Source organism: Natrix helvetica (genome assembly GCF_964273705.1).
Source record: "Natrix helvetica genome assembly, chromosome: 9".
In the NCBI taxonomy this organism is placed as follows: Eukaryota; Metazoa; Chordata; class Lepidosauria; order Squamata; family Natricidae; genus Natrix; species Natrix helvetica.
Window position 1 is genome coordinate 10,040,541 of NC_138560.1, and position 25,079 is coordinate 10,065,619.

Below are 25,079 nucleotides of genomic sequence, written 5' to 3' on the forward strand. Positions count from 1 at the left end.
TAAAGGGAAAGTTAGTACAAATCTAAGAATGGGGTTGAATTTGGAATGTGGCAATCCAATACTATTAAACCTTCCATTATTTGGGCCAGGATATTTGACTGATTGTGACCATCAAGTCATTTTCAATTCTCAGCAACCACAAAGATTGATTCTCTCCATGACAATCTATCCATATCCTGGTCTTTTAGGTCTTCCAACTATCATATCATCACCATGGAAACTGAATCCATTGACCTTGCTGCTGGTTGTCCTCTTCTTCACGTTCCTTCCACTTTCCTTTTTTCCCAGCATTCAAGCCTTCCCTAGCGAGCTAGGTGTGATCATTTCAGCCAGGAGGAGGATGCATATCTACTATGAGCATATGAAATCCACAAAACCAGTGTTTCTCAACCTAGGTAACTTTGAGAGGTGTGGCCTTCAACTCCCAGAATTCCCGAGTCAGCACTGCTGACTGGGGAATTCTGGGAGTTGAAGTCCACATCTCTTAACGTTGCCCAGATTGAGAAACATTGCACAAAACCATTGGCCAGAATGCTTATCTGCTGATCCTCTGGAACATGTCAACCCCAAAATAGGTGTAGCACCCTGCCTCCTTGCCTTCTGCAAGGTCATTAACCTTGTTTCCTTCTATTGTGCTTTTGCTTTTAATTATTCTGGGCATTCAAATCTTTTCAAGAAAATAATTGCGATAGGTGCCGGGTTCCAAGAGTCTGCAATAATTTATTGCCTAATGTTAATAGCACCAATCGAAAAACAGGATTAGATGCCTCTGTAGGCTCTTATGGAATGCCAAATGTTAATGCACAACTCCTGTTGAATTTTAGGGATTTTAACAATTTTATTTTTAGTTTATCAAATTTATATAGTTGCCCATCTCATACAAGGCGGCTGTGGGCAGCATACAATAAAACCAATTATCCATACCGATTGTCATCAATCATTCCATCTAGACAAAGTAATGAGAATGGGCAAAGCACACATTTTTAATATGCTGCCATTTGTCGTGTGTTGTGTTTTATATTTACTTTCATTCTTTTTTCTTTAAAATAATTGGAAGCGTTGCTGAACAAGCCACACAGAGAAAATGTGTAAAAATGTGTGAAATGAAAAGGACTTCATTTCAAAAGATACCTGTGGGTGGAGCACAGAGTCACCTATTTATGCCCAAGAACTAACTGTTCATACACTTACCACTCATACTCTGATGCAAGCATGTTCCTGAAGCCGTAACACTCACAACAAAGGCTACAGAATGATTCTAGTCATCTCCCCCCCCCCCCATTACATCTTTTGCCAATACAATACACAATATGGTAAGGTACCAAGTTTTCTGTTCAACTTTCAAAACAGGCAGAGAACTTGGAAACGGTAAAGTCTAGACAGACAAATCTACAGTTATGTCAGGGTTTATCTTCTGGCAATTCAACCGAATGAGGAGGAGGAGGAGGAACAGAGACATCGAATGAGGAGGAGGAGGAGGAACAGACACATCGTTCCTACCAATTTCTGTCTCAAGCTATTCTTCCTGCCAGCCCAAAGGATCAAAGCTGACTAAACCCTTAATCTGTTCACAGTGATTTGGGAAAAAAAATAGGTTGACAGGCACGGGAAGAATGTCAGGTGCCATTTAATACATAGCTATAGTAACTTTAAAAACAATTAACTTTCGCACGCCTGCTGAGCACAATAGAGTTGTCTGAACGGGTGACTGCTTCAACCAGAACAAAGAAAACTGGGGATAAATGTCTATAGTTGTGCCCCAGTGCTGTAACTTTCATTGCCCTTGGCACAGCAATGAAAAGAGTACATCCTTTTTAAAAAGTCTCCTTTGCTTGGCAAGACCTCCCTGCGCCTCCGCCAGCTGGAAGGGTGCCAAGGTTGAAACTCTACTCTTCCCATTCCAGATCTCTTGATAATGCAGAAAATTGCCTCTAGCTCACAGTCTGTCCAAAGACAATTAACTCTTATGATCCTGTCTCCCAGCTGCTAAGAGTGCCAGGCAATCCAGAAGAATATTCTCCAGCCTGCTTCTAAACAGAGTGTACGGTCAAAGAAATCAAGGAGAACGTGTGACTGCACTGTTACTGCTTGCTTCAGTGTTTGTGGTAAAATTGCCAGCACTCAGATCAGAGTTGTGCACAGTTCCTGAGCTCCAAGATCACCGCAGAGGGGGACTGCAGCCAAGAAATGAAAAGACGCTCGCTCTTGGGGAGGAAAGCAATGGCAAATCTAGGCAGCAGACTAAAAAGCAGAGACATCACCCTGCCAACAAAACTGCGTATAGTCAAGGCTATGGTTTTCCCAGTTGCAATGGATGGCTGTGAAAGTTGGACCATAAGAAAGGCTGAGCGCCAAAGAATTGAGGCCTCTGAACTCTGGTGCTGGAGAAGACTCCTGCGAGTCCCTTGGACTGCAAGGCGTTTTTGCCCTCCCCAGGCTCCAGAGGCTTTCCTTGAGCTGCCGGGAGGACAAAAACAGCCCCCCTCCCGGCTCCGGAGGCTGGAAATGGGCCCATTTCCGGCCTTCCTGAACTTCCGGTAGGCCCATTTTTCACCCTCCCTGACACGCCCTGCACTTATCTACATCAAAAACAGGCTGCGTGGGGACTCCTGGGAGGGGCGGGGTACGGTGGGTGGAGCCAGCCAGGAGTGGGATTTGGGGGTCTCTGAACTGCACAGAATCTTAGCTAGAAGGTTCTCTGCAAACCCCCAGCAGCCCACCCGTTTGTCTTCCTAGATTAGGTTACACCTGAAAGGAAGAGATGTCATTGGCTACCCGCCTTGGTCCCACAATGACCGAGCTGTAGCATCCTCCTATTAGTTAGTACTTTAAGGATTGGCCCAGGCCATTTTCAATGCCTCCCTCTCTGATTTTCTGATCTTTATGAGATATAGATGGGTGAACGGTGGTAGAAACTGTGATGGTGCACTTACCTTTTGTTCCAGGGGGCTGTAAATTGTCACCAGTCAATGAGCACCAGCCAACGGGAAAGATGTCACGAGAATCATAGCGGCACCAGTAATCAAAGGCTCCCCTCCAGCCATCAAAAGTGATAAGGACTTCAGAGCCCCGTACCTCACCAATAGTGGCTGGGCAGATGAAATGTGGGTTCTTCCTGTCTACAGCCTCAAGTTTCATCCCCATCTTAAAGAAATTCTGGGATGGAGATGGTGGCTCCTAGGGGAGAAAGACCCAGCAAACATCCTTAAGTCAACTATAAGTACAGACTTGTCTAGTCATCCTTCTCAAAATGCTCTTGCACAAGGTACCATAAGAGGTCAAGATTCTGCATCAGAATGACTCAAATGCTTCACAGCTCAATTTCAGATGCATGATGAAATTCTCAGGTTTTTTAAAAAAAACCTAAGTTCTACATCTGACCAATAATAGCCAGATACCATTTTTTAAAAACTGATTTGATTTTAAGAAATCATGCTGCGTGGAAGGGCTATATTTGGGAAGTTCTTATCTAAGTTACCTTCCCACCAAAGGTGGTCCCTATTTTTTCTACTTGCATTTTTACATGTGTTCAAATTGCTAGGTTGGCAGAAGCTGGGACAAGTAATGGAAGCTCACTCAGTTACACGGCACTAGGGATTCGAACTGCCGAACTGCCAATCTTTCTGATCAACAAGCTCAGTGTCTTAGCCACTGAGCTTCCGTGTCCCTTTAGATCTCAATTGTCTGGCAGCTATTCTTTTCTCAAGTGTATCTCTTGCACCCACCTTAATCCTTAAATGGATTTTTCTATATTCAGCTTTCTCTCTTGTTAGCCTTTAATCTTAACACATTCACACAGAATGAATCCCAACTTAACCTGATTCCATTTTATTGCCTATAGAAAACAGTTCTCCAAAAAAAATCTGATTAAGTTCTACATCTAACCAATAATAGCCAGATACTATTTTTTAAAAACTGATTTGATTTTAAGAAATCATGCTGCGTGGAAGGGCTATATTTGGGAAGTTCTTATCTAAGTTCATCCAAAGGATAACTTAGTTCAAACCAAGTTATTCTGAATGGTGACAGAACAGAGGTGTGGTGAAAGTATCAAGTGCCCCATTTGGAAAGCATTATAGAGAACAGAAATGTCACAGCATAATGAGAGAAATAGCATTCTGCTCTGTGAGCAGAATCTGTTCCAGCGGGGCAGCATTAAAGTAAAGGGGTTAAAAATACATCCTGGTTTTTGAAAAGGAGGCTTGAATATTACGACTGCAAGTCCAGACTTCTTGAAATAGCCAGCCAACTCTCCCTCTCCTAACATTCCTTCCCTTTTCCTGTTGTCAGGTTGAATTACCGTTTCTCCCAAATGTCAAGGTTGCTCTCAGACACCTGCAATAATTCTTACTAAAACCTGGCACACTCTAAGGAAATCTAGGACTCAACTTGATTATATAAATGTCCTTTGTTGCAGTTAAAGCAAGCCAAAAAAGATAAAGAGCAGTTTCTACCAAGCTGGAGTCCAGTCATCTATATAAGCTCGCTGCCACCCCATCCTTAGATCTCAATTAGGTAAAAGTAAAGGTTCCTCTTGCACATATATGCTAGTTGTTCCCGACTCTAGGGGGTGGTGCTCATTTCCGTTTCAAAGCCAAAGAGCCAGCGCTGTCCAAAGACGTTTCCGTGGTCATGTGGCCGGCATGACTAAACGCCAAAGACGCACGGAACGCTGTTACCTTCCCACCAAAGGTGGTCCCTATTTTTTCTACTTGCATTTTTACATGCGTTCAAACTGCTAGGTTGGCAGAAGCTGGGACAAGTAATTGGAGCACACTCAGTTACTCGGCACTAGGGATTCGAACCGCCGAACTGCCAATCTTTCTGATCAACAAGCTCAGTGTCTTAGCCACTGAGCTTCCGTGTCCCTTTAGATCTCAATTGTCTGGTAGCTATTCTTTTCTCAAGTGTATCTCTTGCACCCACCTTAATCCTTAAATGGATTTTTCTATATTCAGCTTTCTCTCTTGTTAGCCTTTAATCTTAACACATTCACACAGAATGAATCCCAACTTAACCTGATTCCATTTTATTGCCTATAGAAATCAGTTCTCCCAAAATTTATCTCTTCAGCCTACAGATATTTATTACTCACAGCATCTCATCCAGAAATCCCAGCAGATGTCCAAATACAATTCAAGATGCTGATTGTACATAAAGTAAGAAACTTAGGGCCCAGTTACTTGCGGGACTGCTTCTCCCTGATGGTTTCTGCCTGTCCCATCAGACTGGACGTGCTTTCTCTACCATGGCACTTGTCCTGGGGAACAGCCCCCTCCCAAATATGGACAAGCAGTCAGTCTTCCAGAAGCACTGGACCAGGGGGCTAACAGAGCTGTCATGTGGGTGCAGTTTAATTAAATGCTAGTGGAATTATTTTAGGGGCCTTGACTTGGTATTTTTTATGTAATGGATTGTGATTACGTTTGGTTGTTATACGTTCCTTGGCAGATAAATATATTTTTCCCAACAAGTGGCGTATCCAGCAGAATTAGCCGGGCTTATTTATCACAACAAACGGAACAGTGGGTTCAGGGATCAGAAAGGCTGCATGCTACAGTACCTTATGGAAAATCCGAATGGGAGCCATTTCTGCCCCGTTCAGAGTCTTCAGAAGAAACATAGGCCAAGAGGAAGCATTCAGACGAAAACCTGAAGCGGAGACGGAGATTGTTAAAACAGTAGCTGCAACGGAGAGCATCCTAGCAGTGCTCCTTCCATTATGAAGGCACCAACACAGCTTTCAGTAATACTGATCTCCCAGTAATAATGTTTAGTAAGTATTTCCACAGTGCATTAATCTGTGAAAGTGTAAAGTACATAATTTACAGACATGAGAAACAGAATGGAATGATCCTGACAAGAAATCTTCAGTGCAAAATGGAAAGTTCATCATTGTGATGGCAGTAAACAAAGGGAGCCAAAGGAAGTGGTGCTGATGTAGTTCAATAAAACAGAATAATTATCACCCTTTAATTTTAACGTAGTTTACCGCCGATTCCAATAACACCACCTTGCTCAGATAAACAGTAAGAATCATTAAAAAAAAAAAACCTACTTCCTGACCAGTAAGTCAACAATGTTCAAGGAATAATCACTTATGCATCTCAGTGAGCTACACGGGATCAAAAGCCTCCAAAATATTTAAATGTAGTTTAAACTGACTTTCAAACTAGCTGCTATCCTAGTTACCTGTGATAAGGACAACATGACATAAGAACAACCAGACTTAGATCTTTTGCAGTCAATACAGGGGTCCCCAAACTTGCCAACTTTAAGACTTGTGGAACTCACCAGCCAGCAGAGCTGGCTGGAGAATTCTGAGAGTTGAAATCCACCCATCTTAATTATTTGTTACTCTTCTCTGCACTCTTTCTAGAGTCTCCACATCTTTTCTACATCGTGGTGACCAAAATTGAATGCCGTATTCCAAGTGTGGCCTTACCAAGGCCTTATAAAGTGGTATCAACACTTCACGTGATCTTGATTCTATCCCTCTGTTTATGCAGCCTAGAACTGTGTTGGCTTTTTTTGGCAGCTGCTGCACACGGCTGGCTCATATTTAAATGGTTGCCCATTAGGACTCCAAGACTCCTCTCACAATTACTACTATTGAGCAAGGTACCACCTATACTGTACCTGTGCACTTTGTTTTCCTTACCTAAATGTAGACCTTTACTTCTTTCACCATTGAATTTCATTGTGTTAGATAGCACCCAATGTTCAAGTCTGTCAAGAACATTCTATTTGTAAAAACATCACGTGCCAGGAATACCGTTTCCTGGTATTGATGAAAGCAGTAATCCTCTTTTATGGCCAAAGGAGGCTTGAACTCACCTAAAGGAGGCTGCAGCATCCCTCCATTTTTTTCACAGTTGCCAATGGGCTGAATTTCTGTGGAATCTACCAGACGCCAGAAGTCGTTCTTGTTGTCACTGCCATCGAGACGCAATCGGAGACGGGCACCCGTCAGCCCCACCACGGCGGCAATACAAGTTGACGTGGTGTTTCTGGGGTCTTGGGCTTCTAACTTCATGCTGATCTTGAATTCATTGCTGGGTGGGGCATAAGACTGAGGAGAACAAGGCTTTGGGTCACACTTCATCCTTCAGACAGTCCATTTTATGTCCTCCCCAAACTCCTCTTCCTTCCTTACATTGTCCCTGGCATCTGAACATCCATAAAACTTTGGGGACTGTGATTCACAGTCAGTATGCAAAGAGAAATTAACAGGATAAAGAACAGGGGGAAGAGAGGAGAATCCAGCTATCAATGGAAGATCAATTCTCTTGAACTGAAGGCGTTAAACGCTAAACTTTTCTCCTTCCTTTTGTTCTTCAGTATCTTTTGAGGTAAAACAGGCAGAATTTCATACTCCAACCCAATGGCCACACTTTATTACTACTAAACCAGTTCCATGCTTACCTTCTTCATTAAACACTCGCAAGGTCATGGTAAGCTACCTTATCCAAGTCAGACAGACCATTCCCATGATGTTATCTACTTTCATCCCATTGAACCCGAACATGCTAGGAATTACACCCAGTGCCTTTACAAGCATGTTACATCTGACACTTCCACAGTACTCCAAAATCTTTGCTTTTGTACTTTCACTTTGTAAAGACAATGGTATTAAGACAATGGGCATGCTAAGAATTGTACATTGACTTCTTTTCTTTTTGGCAATTATTCCCTCCGGTGACGACAGTGTATTCCATCTATGTAAAAGTGGCTTTTATTTTAAAATTCTAGTCAAAGACAATACCCAGCAGGTCACATCTGAGCTCAGATATTATGACAATAATCCTGTTTAATTAGCATTTAGTCTAAAGCAATTATTTACATCTAGTCTAAAACAATCATAATGTATTATGAATGCGTAGGCAATGGACTAGGTCCTTCCAGGCTAGCTCCTCACATTGTCGGTGGGGTTTTTTTTTCCTGTCTCTTTCCCTCTAACAGATTTCAATGTTAAAAACAAGTAAAAGCAGCGTGAAAAAAAGAGGAGAGGGAGAGGTCAGCAAGCGGGAAGCAATAGTGAACGAATCCCCTTTTCCTGGAGTTATTTTGTAAGCAAAACAAAGGAAATGTCTTAGCTGGACGTGCAGGTAGTCCCCGACTTACAACCGTTTGTTTAGTGACCATTTTGAAGTTACAACAGCAGTGGAAAAGTGACGTAACTTGCCTCTCACGCTTGCAATCACTGCAGCATTCCCAGGGTCAAAATTCGGGACGGGTGGGGGTAGCAACTGGCAGGTTTTTAGGATGGTTGCAGTGTCCTGAAGTCACGTAAATGCCATTTGCAACCTTCCCCAGCTGGCTTCCAACGGGCAAAGTCAAGGGGGGAAGCTGGATTCATATTTAGCGGCTGTATGACTCACTTAACAACTGCAGCGATTGAGTTAACAAGCACGGCAAAAAGACCATAAAATTGAGCGCGACTCAGCCTTTGGGTTCGCGACGGAAATTCTGGTCCCAGCTGCGGTCGTAAGTCGAGGGCCACCTGCACCCTTAGGTACGATGCAGCCCATGTTCAATCAGCGATACCTGCGAACTAAGGTTCCTGAGCTATTTCATCAACTCTAGAACTCATAGCGCACCCTTTTTTTTTTTCAGTTCTGTTCTAGTATAGAATTTACAACCGGGTACCTGCTTTGTTTGTTCTTCTCCCACCAACAGAAGGCAGAGGAGTCTATTCCATACTTGTATAGGAGCCGACTAGAAGCAGACCCCTTCATCCCAACTCTTTTAGAACATGGAATGCTCCATTACCTGCTTGAAGCAATGGGCAGGAGCTGGGATGGAACATGTCTCTTTCAAGTATTTATCCCAGGCAAAATGACCTGAAGAGAAGAGGGAGAACAAAAGTTGGCTGTGACAAAAGGTTTGGAGGCACGCTTGAAAAAGCCACTCGGTCTTTAATAAACAGTTTTGTCGCTCGGCTGGTTACCGAGGGCCCTTTTGGCCTGCTTGCGAGGGAGAAAAAAAAATCAACTCTTTTTCAACACTTCTGGGTCTGGATGGAGGTCTGAGACATGATAAATTACCTGGGGCATTAGTCATAAAAGGATCAGCACAGGAGGAGAACATTTAACTTAGCCAAAGCTTAAATCTAATTTAGCTTTTACTTTATGCACTGCCCTTATAGCATGCTCCAGTTTCATTTTCCCAGGGACACGCAGTGGTATGTTTATTCTAGCAAGTGGGGTTTTCTTTTGTAGTGGAATCAGACTACGTGCTTTTTTATTCTTCTTCCTTTATTCTTCACAAGGTGTTCTCCATACCTTTGGAATCCCGGTATTATTGCCTGTTATTAAAAAGATGGTTGCATACTTTTTAACATTCCATCTCACTCTTAGCTAACAAGTCTCCCAAAAGCAGCTTGTAAATATCAGAAGTAAAGGCGTTTCTGCCACAATCAGTTTCCTCATCCAAACAAAGAATTCAAGATGGGACTGTTAGGGTTGAATTACATGTTACGATGTTTGAGACATTGCAATGTAAATGGAAGCTGTGAATCAACTTCCCTTCTCTAATGTCTACTTCAACGTACTGAAGTTTTTTTACATTTTTTTGTACCATTATAACAAGATTTCCCTTGGCTCATCATTCTCAGGGATAGGTTTTATAGTACTGGCGTCAGGGTAGTGGGTACCATGAATTGAAGAAGGAGAAGGCACAAACCTGACGTTTTGGCAATATTCTCAAATTATCTAAAACAGGCAGTTCTGTTTTTCACTGGTAGGCAAAAGAATATCGTAATATTCCTCCAACAGTTGTGCACTGTACTCTTAAAATGAATTGGCCTACTTAATATGCGAATGAAAGGAAACTGTTAAAAGGTTGCAGAGTTGGATCTCCGCACAACACAGCTACTGTGTTCACAAAACATGCTAGGTCAGCATTTTCCAATGATGTGGCTATAAACTTTTAGAGAGACATTTGATTCAGATACAGGACGCTGACATTAGAAGCCAGATATGATTGTGATGACGTCATGCACCAGAGTTCTACAAGATTTTCAGTCTGGCAAAAGATGGTTATTTTTAACAGAGTTATTCCAAGATACCTTGGAGGTTTTCTAATCCCACCCCCTGCTTAAGCAGGAAACCTTAACCATTTCAGACAAATGGTTGTCTTGTCTTAGATCAGTGGTTCTCAACCTTCCCAATGCCGCGACCCTTTAATACAGTTCCTCATGTTGTGGTGACCCCCAACCATAAAATTGGTGTCTTGGTTCCTAAGACCATCGAAAATATGTGTTTCCCGATGGTCTTAGGCGACCCCCTGTGAAAGGGTCGTTCGATCCCCAAAGGAGTCCCGACCCACAGATTGAGAACCACTGTCTTAGATCATATAAACTTATACGATTGTCTTAGTTGAATATAAATATTTATTATATTATTATTATATTAGATATAGCACACTGTCTTATCCTAGATCGTATAATCTCAGTTCATGTGACTTCTGGCTGCTTTGAATTAGATTAATGGGATTATTACATCATGATTTGAAAATAGCAAGTCAACCTTGAGTATGGATTGTGTATAATAAGAAGGCAGCAAGATGTACACAATCTGGAAATGATTTTGTAAAGGGACATAGAATCAAAAAGGTTGCATAACCTTACGCTAAACTAAGATAAAAAGAGGTTGGCTAGTTCAGGTATTTTGTGATCCAGACCATCACATCAGACCCTAACATGATTTATTTGATTGGGGCATAGGTTATTCTGTGGATAATCCTATTATGTTTGATTCTTTGATTTAGTGTTTACTATGGTGTATAAGCTGAGCCAGTATGAAAAGTCAAGTATTGAACTTTCAACAATAGCCATCTCAAGTATAGAACTTCACACTTTAATAATTACCTTTTAATATAGCAAAAAAAAAGTGTTCAGCTTATAAGAGAATTAACAAATCCTTATTTGTTTTTCTACTTTTTCATGCAACAATTAGCTTCGTTACATTTTGATAATCATCCAACTGTTTTCAGTGGCAACCTGCCCTCTTTTCTCTAAGGGCTTGCTCATATTGCCAGCTCCATATGGCTCATACTATGGGAATGCAGCAAAATTAACTCAAAAGAAAAGCTACAAACAAACTCACATAAGCAGCACACACACACATATATATATAACATATACAAGCCAATTAAATAAGCACACCCAGCCTAATAATCATGTCTCCACAGTAAACAAAATAAAAAGGCAATTTTCTTCCCTACTGTTGTGTCCCAAATATTAGATATTAGTAGCAAAGGGGCCCTGGCATAAAGGTTTCAGTTAGACCTCATGGGCCAATGGCGAGAAAAAGGCCATCCCTCTACGAACCCAACCCTTCTTTTCAAGCTATCTGGATGAATGACCAGCACTTTTATCAAAGTCAACGAGCTGAACAGTACAGCCTGCACAAGAGGAGGTCACCATCAGAAATTTGATAAGAGGGTTACATCCTTCCCACAAATAAGCCCTGGAACCTTTAAAAGGCCACTAGTCCAACTGTTAGGAGTGTCTTACCCCCACAGTATTTGTTTCCAGAGAATAAGTCACCTGTGTACCAAGTTTGGTTGAAATTACTTGAGACGTACCAGAGTTTTGCTGGAATACACACACACACATATCCATATATATATATATATATATGTATTTGTGTTACAACCCCTGGTATGCCCAAACATGGGAGGGAGCTCACTACTCCCTCTTTCTGTCCTTCAACTCATTACAGAAAACCATCCAGGCAGAAAACCATATTTTTATTTTTAATGTTGCCTTTTTATATTTGTGTGTATTTGTGCTGATAAATAAATAAAGGGAGACTAGTATAGTATATATACTAGTCTCCCTTTATTCATTTATCAGCACAAATACAACACACACACACATATATATAGATAGATATAGAGATATAGATAGATAGATATAGAGATAGATAGATAGAGAGATAGATAGATAGATATAGATATAGAGATATAGAGATATAGATAGATAGATAGATATAGAGATATAGATAGATAGATATAGATAGATGATAGATAGATAGATAGATAGATAGATAGATAGATAAATATAGAGATAGATAGATAGATAGATAGATAGATAGATAGACAGACAAACAGATAGAGTTCTGTGTCCATCAGAGATATTGCACTCATTAGCTATATGCATCCTTATTGCACATCGCAAACTGCATTTTTGCAAACTGTTTGCCCAGAACAGACGCCTATGATTATGATTTCTTTATCAGCACAGAGACCGATATTCTTCAAGTAAAAGCATCTGTTCTATAAAGCCTCAGAGGTCTCCGGCATCTTTTCCTGAACTCATTTAAAAAGGGCTAAGCAAAGCCTCTGCTTGAAGTTCTGGAGCTAGAGTTAATTTTAATTAATATCAAACTAAGTGAGTTTAGTATAAGGCAGCTTCGTGGACACTTTGAATGGGATCGTTTCATCTATTTGTCACTCCCTTTTCTGAAGAATGACGTCCTAATTCTCCAACGAAGAAAAAAGAAGACAGAAACGCCCATACCTTGATACTGAGAAGGGGGTTCAGACAGACGTCCATACTTGTGCTTTTTGCCATCTTTCCAATCTATTGCTAAGATCATTAAAAGTGAGTAAAAAGAAAATAACACCACATTAATCACATTACAGTATTATCACTTTTTTTTTCCACCGAAGCAAATATGCAACATATTGCCCACTAGAGCTTGGACAAATTCAGAGCATCTTTAACCTTCGTTGTCAGCCATCTTTCCTCGACTAAGCAAATCAACTTCTTTTTGTCTTCAATCCAAGGGAAAAAGGATACAGTACCTGCATTCCTTCAGACTACCCTGTTCTGGTTTAGGTAATTTTTTATTTAAACAATGTGTAAGTCTGGCTGTCTTATACACAATAGTCCTAATAATGGAAAGGAAATGAACAGAGAAATGACTGAGCAACTACAGTGGGGAACCAGTAGACCCACAGAATTCAATCTGGATCAGTCACCAGGACAGGAGGTTTTGTCTTCCGAGCTTTCAAACTTGTGCTGGAGCCAACCCTCAGGGAACTTCTCTCTAGCAGAGTGTGTGCTGGTCTCTGTATGGTATTTGTAGTGCCTGTTTCAAGTGGTTGTAGATCTATCTCACAGAGCTGTCTAGTGCAGTCACTTTTAATCTTTGTCCCTTTTTGCAGACGTAGGGAATCTCAAATTTTCCAACTTTCAATTTCCAAACATTAGGGGTGCTGAAAAGTTGGGACATGCCTTGGGGACTGTAGAGATATTTTGGTTACTTTAATATAATTTAAGTGTGCTTGGTAAGTAACTGCATCAATGTCATAACTGTTTAACATTTTGTTTGTTTCATTGGGGGGGGGGACGACATCATCTTCTGAAACTCTCAAGCACTGCCACAAGACAGAAATGTCTAAGGGTGTGTGGATAAATCTTCAGGGCGGTGGCACAGAATCATGGCATAGGTTCCATTGCTTATGTGCGTGTGTGAGAGAGGGAGAGAGAGAGAGAATATGTGTGTGAGAGAGGGAGAGAGGAGAGAGAGAAGATATGTGTGAGAGAGAGAGGAGGAGAGACAGAAGGAGAGCAAAGGAGGGAGAGGAGAGAGAAGGTGTGAGAGAGAGAGGAAAGAGAGGGGAGAGAGAGAGAAAGAAAGAGAGAGAGGAGAGAGAGAGAAGGTGTGTGTGTGAGAGAGAGAGAAGGAAAGAGAGAGGGAGAGAAGGAGGGAGAGGAGAGAGAGAGGTGTGAGAGGAAAGAGAGAGAAGGTGTGAGAGGAAAGAGAGAGAGAAAGAAAGAGAGAGAGAGAGAGAGAGAGAGAGAGAGAGAGAGAGAGAGAGAGAGAGAGAGAAAGAGGTTGTCATATGGGCTAAAGAGGTGAGGTCTTCATTGCAATACTGTGTCTGATATTTTGCAAATGTATCCCTCAACCCCCCCCCCTCCCACCATGGCATCCTTGGTCTACAGGCCTCCGTAATGAAATTAAAATACATTTATTCATTTTCAATTAAGTGCCAAACGAGAGATGGTGTTTCACAAGACTTTATGGTGTTTCCCTCTGAAAATTGCTCCCTCTAGACACTGTTTGGGAACTATTGGCCTATTGGCTGCAGCAAACTATTTCCTGGCTTTCGAAAGGTGAAACTGTATTTGCAGCTGCCACGGATTTTGAGAGAAACAAACCCTGATGAGGACAGATGTTCTAAAGTGAGAAAAGAGAAGCAACTGCCAAAAAAAAAAAGCACAACCCCAACAAACTCCTGTGACAATCACAAGCCCTGTCTATCCTCCAATGGCTTTCGAGAGAGAGAACGAGCTGCCTGGGTTAAAAACACAGGTGCTAGTTCTGAATTATATAGTAGTCATAACCAGAGACCACAGCAGCACTTTCAGCTGAAAGGTTTTGTGCTCCGTGAAAATGATGATAAACTGAGCGGGAGGTTTACATCCGTGGAGGCCGGTCTCTGTCTTAACTAATCAAGCAGCAACTTTACTATCCAGGGCTCCAGCGGCGTCTCAGCAGGCTCACCTGGATTGCTCTTTTCCTCCTCATTTTAAGGGGCAAGGGGGAGGGCAGAGCGGGAGGGGGCTACCAATCGTGTGGGAGGAGCCACCAGAGGCACAAAAGCAATTCAAAGCAGGAGGAAGTGAAAAGCGGAGAAGCAGCTAGCAGCAGCATAAATCAGGCATGGGAATTCGTTCCAAAAGCCATCCTACTTTCTGTAGTAAATGAAGAGTGACGACAGTGGAGAGCGAAACCTGGGCTCTTCACTCCTCTTATTTTATTCTGGATAAATTTAGCAGAAAGCTACACAAACAAACAAACAAACCAAAAAATCTTGGTTTTGACCAGAAACTCTTCTTTCCTTCCAAAGATGATTAGTTGTGTGGAGGAGGAGGAGGAGGAGGAGAAGGCGGCAAAAGAGAGCAGTAAACAGAGTTTTAAGGAAAATCTGCCTGGCGTGCATATGTCCCAAAACCCAAGCATAATTTCTCTTGGAGAAGAAAAGATTGCAGCAGCTTAGAGGAAAGTACTGTGAGGTAGCCTGGCGGTTTGGTTTCATGCCTCATTAAAAGGCAAGGAGGCATCTGCCAACACAGTACTGGCTTGCACCATGCTGGGATGATAAGCATATGGTGCCAAAGAGGCAGTATGGGCTCAAAAGAGCTCCCTTCAGCCCGTTCACAGAATGGGAAGCTAGGACCGTCTTTAAAATGTCACGAGAGGTTAAAAAAAAAACAGGCCACCACTGATGAGCAGGAAGGTAGGGAGTTTGCGGGGATGACATCCAAAAGGCTGCCAGCCACTACACATCGTAGGCAAAGTGAGTTGTCAGCATCACTAGCACAGCATTCATTACAGCACCGATCTATAGTATTAGTTACACACAGTGGTGGGATTCGTTTACCTTCCCTACTGGTTCGTAAATGGGTGGGCTCTGGACGACACAAGTGCCCCCGACACGAGTGATGTCAAACTGGCCACGCCCACCCTGGCCACGGCCACTCCGACACCCCCCCCGAGGTCGAACACAACCCTGATGTGGCCCTCAATGAAATCAAGTTCGACACCCCTGAACTAGAGAACCGTGGTGAGAAAGAATGCAGAATTAGACGGACATGATTTAATCTAGAGAAGGGTCATTGTTCTTATCAAAAGAGTTTTCACGATAAAGATAAAAATCCTATACCGTTTTTACTTGAGAACAGCTCCTTGCCTTTAATGAGGCCAACAAACATATTTATTGCAGGAATTAGACTTGTCGAATAGAGCCTTAGCAGGTAGGTAGGCAATGGAGATAAAAAGGATGAAACAACCACAACCACAACCCAACAAAAGGCGTGAAAGAAGAAAGGGATAAAAATAAACCTGAAGTGGTTTTCTAGCTTGCTGATATTTAAAGTAGCCCAATGTCGTTCTTGTCTGGATGTTTGCTTGAGAGCCTACACTCCCATCACCAATGGCCTTATCAATGTCTCAGGTCATTTTATTGAAGCGATTAGCAAACCGAATGCCATGACTTACCTTTCTGAGGGCTGGGCTTCCGCATTATATTGCCTGATACAGGGCCTCACTCTGCAACTGGCTTAGGTTTACTAACCTGAAGACGACTGGAAGTAAAAAGAAAAAACACACAAAACTGCCTTAAGAAGTGGTCAAGAATTTTAAGCAGCTCTACTGCAAACCAAAGTTCTCTTTAATCCCAAACTTCAAACCAAATATTCTTTGCAAACATCTGTATTTTGGCTCCGGGGCTTATGAATGAAATCAACTATTTGTAACTATTCCATTTTGGTTTTTTGCAGGGGACACTGCTTTAGCTGCTTTGGTATTGCACTCCTTTTAAAGTAAGAGGTTTATCATTCATAGATTTTTTTTTAAAGTCCATCTTTTCCCCCTTGCTGTCAAGAGGCCTGTTTGTCAGCCTCGTACCGTAGTATATGCAATCTATGACCTCACCAGAAGCCAATAGATGATTATCAGTCATACTTCCATAATAGACTATGGCAGTGATGGCTAATTTTTTTGTCATTGCGTGCCAAAAGCTGCGTGGGTGCATAACAGTGCATGTGTATGTACTCAAACCCATAATGCAATGCATGCATGACACCCCCGTGCTCCCTCTGCGCATGCACGCGTGCCCCCCCGCGCTGCTCTTGTGCATATGTACGACCCGCCTCCCCCCTGACCCATTTCGGCCTAGCAGGTCTCCCAGAAGCCTCTTGGGGCCAAAAACAGGACGTGGGGGGGGGCTCTCCCCCATGCATGCATATATGACTCCCTCGCCCCCCATGCATACGCACACGTCTCCCACATGCGCAGTGACTCAAAAATCAGCTGCCTGGCGGGAGGCGTGTGAGCATGCACGGTTGTGCCGAGCTGGGCGATGGCTCATGTGCTTGCAGAGGGCTCAGCGTGCCAACCATGGCATGTGTGCCATAGGTTTGCCATCATGGGACTATGGTAAAGCAGACGGTGCATAACTTCAACTCTGGAATGCCTTTTAATCTGAAACATACATGTTTGGATGTCTTATGCAAAAAAATTAGATACTTTTGTTTTGACGCATAGCACCCTAATTTGATTATTATGTTTTAATGTACACTTTAAAAATTCTTGCAACTCAAATTAGATTTTCCTTTATATGACTTTTAAGGACCAGAACAGAATCCTTTTATTCTGTTACCAAGAATAGGCTCACTAAGTTCAAAAGACTTTTCGGAGCACATGTGTCCAGGAAGATTCTATTAAAAACCTTTTGGAAAATAACCAGGATTTATACCTATGACTATCCCATATTCCCAGAAACTTCAGGGAATGCCTAGCAAGCCCTTCTTCTGAGTTGCTCCCAATGCAGACTTCTTCCCGATGGCTGGCCTCCTCCAAAAATTGCAAAATAGCGAGGAAAACGGGAATCCTAGAACAGGCCAAGACACTTCTGGCAAGCAGCCCGGTCAAGCCTGGAGCTAACAGACATGCCACGAGGCAGGGAGCAAATGTAATTTTCCTGGCTACTAAAAGTCTCTTGGCTATAGCTTCTGCAAGGACAGAGAGGGAGGAAGACCGTTGGGAAGATGGCAGGAAGGATCTTACTCAGCAGATGATGACTATACACTCTAAGAAGGGAAAACAAGCTTGGCTCCTTTCTCACTGTTGATGTTAAAAGAATGAGATCATGGGCAAGATTCAGGGCTAATGAGCTTTCATAAATTCCACTAGAGCAATTATTGGGTGCACTTGGAAAGAACATCTCTCCGACCCTCTCTTCTGTCACTGTCAATACCAACACCCCGTTAGGGGAAGCCCTGCTTTATGTCTGCTCACAACGTGCTCAACGGGACAACAAGCGAATAGTTCCAGCAATTCATTAATCAGTACAACAGTTCCCGAGATACAGTTATCACAAAGAACTAGGAGCCTCCTGTAATTTCTGGCCCAGAGTCAGAGGCTCCAATAGCAGAGAAGCTGAGTTTGTCTGTGTATACATATTATTCTGAATGGGAGAAGACTAACATGCTCGCACAGTCGCAGAGGCCAATCAGTGTTGGAGGGCGAGGGGAAAAAACCACACAGCGTGAACAGATTCCTGGACTGTTTTGCTCTTGTAGATGCAAGAGCAAAAACAGAACAGAAGCCAACTTTTTGAAAGAATACAGCAGTGGAGAGATAGAGGGAGTGAGTAACCTCCAAGAAAGTGTGAGAATTCAATTTATTCTGATCCCTAGAAGACACTAAAGTTGTTAACCGTTTTCAGATTAGAAATAACCGAGGAAGTAAAAGCTGTGAATTCTAATTAGGAGATGTTCCCTTGTCTGCACATATTCTTGCAGATCAAGAATAGAAAGGGGGTGGGGGAGGTGGGGTAAAACACAACTTAAAACTTTGCCTTGGTCTGAGAGGAAGAAAAAAAGCATCTCCCTCATACCTGAATATCAAAGACTCACTAAACATTCTAAAAATATTATAAAAATATCTATATTTTGTTGAGCATTAGAAAAATCAAGAGAGAATGAACCTATTACTTCATTTGGACAAATATATATATATATATATTTCAGCACTTCAAAGTGGGCCTCGATCAAATAACAATATAGCTATGAAATGTATTTATGGAATGCTGTTTTAACTTGTGTTTTACATTTGTTACATTTTGTTATTGTGTTAATACACTTTTCACTGTTTCTTGTAAGCTGCCCTGACCTCAGGGAAAGACTGGCAATTATATTTTCTAAATACATAAACAGAAATTGGCATTCAGACATATTTATTGTAACTGCCTGGTTTTAAGAGAGCCAGTTTGGTCTTGTGGTTAAGATATCAGACTAGAAACTGGGAGACTGTGAGTTCTAATCCTGCTTTAAGTATGAAAATCAGCTGGGTGGCCAGTCATTCTCTCTTAAACAAACCCACTGCACAGGATTGTTGTGGTTTATATAGGAGAAAGGAGTCTGCCACCTTGAGTTGTGTATGAAAAAAAGGTAGACTGATAATAATAATAATAATAATAATAATAATAATAATAATAATAATAATAATAATAATAATAATAATAGAGATAGCTTTGCTGATTTAAAAAATGCAATCACAAAATAATCTTAACTGATATCAATTAGAAGGTCTTTGCAGAAGGTCACAAGACTTTAAAGTGATAGACCTGCCAAGATAGTTCATCTCTAAATATGACAGAAAACAGAAGGATTTTGCAACATCTGAAGCATCTCAGGAAAATCCATCAAAATATATATATACCAACCAGATTGGCAGCCTTCAGCAACATTGCAAAAGGCCAGTCTTAGGAGAGGAAGCCACACCCACTTCCTGTGACATGGAGATAAAAGGGAAAGATAATTCACAATTAATGGAAATCGTTAAGTCTCACTTTTACCAATTCAATTTATTCTCCTTTTCACTTTGCTTTCTGGATAAGAAAACATATTTGGAAGCCCTGAGTACTAAATCTTATATCTTCCTACATCCTATATCCTGATCATCCTCATTTTAGCCATTGTCCATCCACTGCAGGATGAACAGTGGATCTTCCGCATGTTTCCGACCAATACGGTCCTTGGCTTTCCTTCGCCAATTGGGCCCACAATACTTGCTGATGTTGGTGATCCATCTTGCTTTAGGTCTCTTTCGTGCACGCTTTTGATCAAGTGGGATCCATTCTAAGACTGCCTTGGTCCACCTAAATACTGGGTTTGCAACGTTGAGTCTTCCCTCTGCCTCTGCAGACTATCAGTGAAGACACTGGAAGGCACAAAAGCATCTACTATATATTAAAGTTAGATGCTTAAATATGTTGGAGCTAACTCATGGTTTACATGTAATCTCCACACGCACACACACACCCAGCCCCCCTGTCTTTTCTCTTATTGTGAGTAGTTTGGAAATCATTCTTTTCTACAAAGAATTTAATTCCCAGCCCCAGCCCATTTCCCAATGCAACAGCTGGAGGTTATTTTTAAAAACATCAATCACACATTATCTCAAGCTATGTGACAAATGTTACATCTAACTTGGCTTAAACTGAGTACCTTTAAGTGCCACTTAATCAAGGTAGGATTCTTAGGGGTCATTCAAATAATGCTTCAACTATTCATGAATGCAAGAACATAAAACAGGAGAAGGGGAAGGAATGTCAGACTTTTGGAGGAGCTAATCCAGCCTTCTTTTCTGCATAAGAGAAAGTCCAAATCTTCTCTGCTGTTTTCCTCACCAACAAGTGTACAACCCATTAATGATTATAGCCAACAACCATAAGACAATCCCCCCTCTATGGTTTTATCTCTTTTCAGAAACAAGCCACGTTTGCGATGGCTTAATTTATTGAATAATGCATTGTATAAAAAGATTGCCCAGGTTACTTGGTGTCTAGTATTTCTTATATCACAAGAAAGAAATTATCTCTAGTAAGTCTCTGCAGCATGCATAATTATGTACATTAAGGATGGACAATCTGTTGACTTCCGTATTTTTTGAAACACAATTCCTGTAATTTAACCACTGGCCAAACTGCTGTGGATGTGCAATCCCAAAACCTCTGGAGAATGGTATACACAGGTGACAATTTAGCAAAACTGCAATGTTCCTTCGTAGTCTGTTTCAGATTTAAACTTCCCACAATACCCATTCCAAGTTAATTTGACTTTGAGCACTCAACAGCGTTATATTAAAGAGAGTTATTACTTTTGGTTTTATTGTACAGGGACAAGTACACTATTTTGTGAGCTTAACTTCAAGAACAAAACAACCAGAACGGACACAAATCTACAGAATCACCTCAGCCTAAACTGAATTCTAGAAACAGATACCTCAGCATTGTTTCGTTTAATCCAGGGATCAACTTTTATATCTCTTTCCAAAGTGAAATTAAATTATATAAGACACAAGTGGCATTTTAATAGCAAGGGCTTTAGGTAGTTTTATTTCAGTGAATGTAACCACAGCTACCTTCCAATATTTGAGCTCAGAAGGTAAGTCTTCCATCTCAGAATCTGTATCTTGTTCAAGATTTGCTTTTTCTTTTGAAAAATAAACCACAACTGAAAATCACAGCTTTTCTTGATGAAAAGATAGGTTTTCCATTGTCTTGTTTAAACTGCTCTTTCTTAAAGCAATTTCATTTTGAACTGTGCTTGGTGGTCTGGAAAACAAATTGTTCATTTTCTTCTTTCACAGCATGATAGACGGAGTTCCACATTTAAAAAAAAATATTTATCTCTCCTTATGGAATTTAAGGCAACCTGCATAAGCTTTCCAGATAATCTCCCATCCATTTGCCAACCAGATTAAAACCTCCTTATCTTCAGCAAGGCAGCTACATCGGGTACCTCCAAATAATTCATAATTTTTTTAAAAAAATCTATTTAGAGTGAGTGGAAAAAGCCGAGGGAAGATTTTGAGGGGAAAAATGATCAGGCAAGGAAAAAGTGGATCTCTTCTTTATGCAAAATGGCAAAACAATTGAGATCAAAATTTTATTATATCCTTTTTTTAATAGATACATTTGGCACTTTAACTATATATTCACTGTGCATCACTAAATCAGAAAAAGGTTCTTCAGTCATGCAATTGCATTTCAGCTTTAAGCATCTGAACTACAAAATGGATGATTGTCCATCCAATTGTATGGCCTTCATTTCAGTAATATGGAATTGTCTCAGGAAGAATAGCTACCCCTTTAGGCCTCTTCTAATATTTATGTTTAGCCAACACAAATCATTTCGATGAGAGATTACATGTACCCTATTCCTGACAGGTAAGCCAAATTTACAGTTGAATGAATAACCATCAAGACAGAGCAAATTAAAGGCCAAGCAAGTTTTAAAAATCAAAGGGGCTACTAAATCTAGCCTATACCACACACTACTGTAATAGAGCTCTTCAACACAGACATACCCCAGACTTAAAATAGCTTTTGAAAAGTAAGCCCCTTTCTATGTAGATGAATTTAGAAACTTTATTTTGTACATCAATCTATTTCTAAAACAAAATACTGGCATCGATCAGTGATATTTTTGGCTGAGGTTCAAACATGTAAGCCACATTTAAAATTAAGCATCAGGGGGAAAAAAAGCAACATAGTTTAAATTTCAAAAAGTCACCATGATATGGTGCTTCAAAACAAAGCAGCATGCTTGCATGACAATCCAAAACATATGCACATACATCTGTAAACAAAATGGCTGAGTTCATACAACACGTTTAAACAATTCTGTTCCAAACTAGCGCCTGCATTCATACAGCATGCTAAGCTTGGCTGCCTGTAATGCTGATTAGTTTTCCGCAGATTAGTGTGTTTTGTTAACCCAGGCCATTTGGTTAGTTGACAGTTGAAAATATTATGCAAAGCCACAAAATGGATTATCTGGTTTGTGAAGTAGCCAATTCAAGTTAAGTCTGCAGAAGTGTGTGTGTGTGTGTGTGTGTGTGTGTGTGAAAGAGAGAGAGAGAGAGAGAGAGAGAGAAAGAGAGAGAGAGAGAGAGAGAGAGAGAGAGAGAGAGAGAGAGAGAGAACACTATCCCCCCCCTAACTAGAATTGTTACTGTATCAGTATTATTACATTTATTATGGCTGCCCACTCCAGACAATTCTAGGTGGCTTACAGTTGCCAAATGTTTCCCGAGGGAAATAATTTACTTAATAACAAAGTTGGATATTTTTTTTTAAAGAACCAAGCTAAAATCATATTTCCCCTATTTAAACTTAGGACTTCTTTGTACTCTGAAGCTTGCTTTCCTCAGCAAACGCCAGTCCATCGTTTTAATCATAAAAAAGAAAAAGAAAAAACCCAAAACAGGCATCAGACTATCCCAAATTGCTTTTGGGGAAACATCAAACAGTTAGGGAAGGTTTCTGACAAATCAGTGAGCATCCCAGAGCCAGGTAGAGGACAAGAGAAGAACCAGAGGAAATCCTTATCACGGAGGAACAAATCAAGAGGGGAAGAAGAAGGGAAAAAAAAAGGATTCAAGAAATCTATTAGGAAGAGACAAATTGTCCTAACTCCTGATTTCTGCAGCAGACAGAAAAGTGACTCCAGGAAGCCCACCATGAAAAACAACTCCCCCTGTCCTGCTTTCATGACGCACACACACACTCCTGCTTTCCCGCTGCCCCTCACCCTGCAGACTCCATTTACCAACCCTGGTCCATAGCTCCCCCCTTTCCCCTTCCCCCCACACCCATAAGGCTCCTTTTCAGGACCCCTAAATCATCCTCCCCAAATTGCATCCCAGGACAGGCCCCTTCCCACGTGCCTCCATTTGGGGGAGGGGGTGAGTCTCGTTCCCCACGGAGCGCCCTCCAGATGGGGCTGCCCCTTCAGACCCTCTTGGGGGGTCTGGGGTCTCCCTTGGGGAGCCTTCCCCCCACCCCCATAATGCTCCTTTTCAGGACCCCTAAATCATCCTCCCCAAATTGCATCTCAGGACAGGCCCCTTCCCACGTGCCTCCATTTGGGGGGAGGGAAGTCTCGTTCCCCAAGAAGTGCCCTCCAGATGGGGCTGCCCCTTCAGACCCTCTTGGGGGGTCTGGGGTCTCCCTTGGGGAGCCTTCCCCCCACCCCCATAATGCTCTTCAGGACCCCTAAATCATCCTCCCCAAATTGCATCTCAGGACAGGCCCCTTCCCACGTGCCTCCATTTGGGGGGGGGGTGAGTCTCGTTCCCCAAGAAGTGCCCTCCAGATGGGGCTGCCCCTTTAGACCCTCTTTGGGGTCTGGAGTCTCCCTTGGGGAGCCTTCCCCCCCATCCCCATAAGGCTCCTTTTCAGGACCCCTAAATCATCCTCCCCAAATTGCATCTCAGGACAGGCCCCTTCCCACGTGCCTCCATTTGGGGGGGGGGTGAGTCTCGTTCCCCAAGAAGTGCCCTCCAGATGGGGCTGCCCCTTCAGACCCTCTTGGGGGGTCTGGGGTCTCCTTTGGGGAGCCTTCCCCCCACCCCCATAATGCTCCTCTTCAGGACCCCTAAATCATCCTCCCCAAATTGCATCTCAGGACAGGCCCCTTCCCACGTGCCTCCATTTGGGGGGGGGGTGAGTCTCGTTCCCCAAGAAGTGCCCTCCAGATGGGGCTGCCCCTTTAGACCCTCTTTGGGGTCTGGAGTCTCCCTTGGGGAGCCTTCCCCCCCATCCCCATAAGGCTCCTTTTCAGGACCCCTAAATCATCCTCCCCAAATTGCATCTCAGGACAGGCCCCTTCCCACGTGCCTCCATTTGGGGGGAGGGTAAGTCTCGTTCCCCAAAAAGTGCCCTCCAGATGGGGCTGCCCCTTCAGACCCTCTTGCGGGGTCTGGGGTCTCCTTCCCCTCAGCCCCACAGGAAAAGGAGGCCGTGGTGCCTCAGGCCGGAGGATGCTCCACAGAAGGCCAGGCTTCCCCCAAGACGAGCCGAAGGAGCCAGACCAGACACCGGGCGCCCGAGGAAGCTGGCGGCTCCTGCCCCCCCCCCCCCAGGCAGGGACGCCCCCCATCTCCCCTCACAGCACACACAGCACTCCCCGGTCCCTCAAGCGAGGGAAGCGCCCACCCCCGTAGGCCCATCCGCGGCGCCCGGGGAGGCAGCCAAGCCCGCCGAAGAGAGAACGGGCCGGCCGCTGTCACTCAGCCAGGATGGCCCGGGCTGCCCCAGGAGGGCCGGGCCTACGCGGGTCGGAGGCGTCCCGTACCCGGCGGCCAGGCCGCCTCCGCCCTTTGGAGCTCGTCCTTCCCCGACGCGGCGGCCTTCCCCGCCCGCGGCCTCACCTGCGGCCGAGCGCCGGGGCTGCTTCAGTCCCTCGCCGCCGTTATCGCCGCCGCCGCCGCCGCCATGTTCCGAAGCGCAGGGAGGTGGGGAAGGGGAGGGACGGGGAAGGAAGCCGCCTGCCCGGCCCGACGCCGCCCCCTGCCGCCTGAGGAGGCGCTGGGGAGGCCGGCCGGAGGGATGCCAGGCCCCGGCCGCGGCGAGGTAGGCGAGCTCCGCAAGGGCCCGAGCGGGCAAGCGGCACGGGCTCGTTTCCCCCGTTTCTCTCGCTTTGGAGCTGCCCGCTATTGTTCACGGAGGCTCGGGAGAAGGCCTGTCCCTTTTCCGTTTGGGTCCCC

At 43.2% G+C, this 25,079-nt stretch overlaps 1 protein-coding gene across 4 annotated transcripts in view; it reads right to left on the bottom strand.

Annotated features, from left to right (window-relative positions):
* SCMH1 (Scm polycomb group protein homolog 1) overlaps window positions 1-25,079 on the bottom strand; it is a 42,247-nt gene extending 17,168 nt beyond the window's left edge. For 3 of the 4 annotated variants that reach the window (XM_081962309.1, XM_081962310.1, XM_081962308.1), the window contains exons 1-8: window positions 24,744-25,079; window positions 19,249-19,313; window positions 16,020-16,105; window positions 12,527-12,595; window positions 8,773-8,843; window positions 6,838-7,072; window positions 5,564-5,652; window positions 2,934-3,177 (exon numbers count right to left, since the gene is read on the bottom strand). In XM_081962309.1, the coding sequence (XP_081818435.1) occupies window positions 2,934-3,177; window positions 5,564-5,652; window positions 6,838-7,072; window positions 8,773-8,843; window positions 12,527-12,595; window positions 16,020-16,044 (733 nt within the window). In that variant the 5' untranslated portion in view covers window positions 16,045-16,105; window positions 19,249-19,313; window positions 24,744-25,079. Of the gene's footprint in view, window positions 1-2,933; window positions 3,178-5,563; window positions 5,653-6,837; window positions 7,073-8,649; window positions 8,844-12,526; window positions 12,596-16,019; window positions 16,106-19,248; window positions 19,314-24,743 lie in introns of those variants that run through there. The other variant, XM_081962311.1, reaches the window with a different exon arrangement.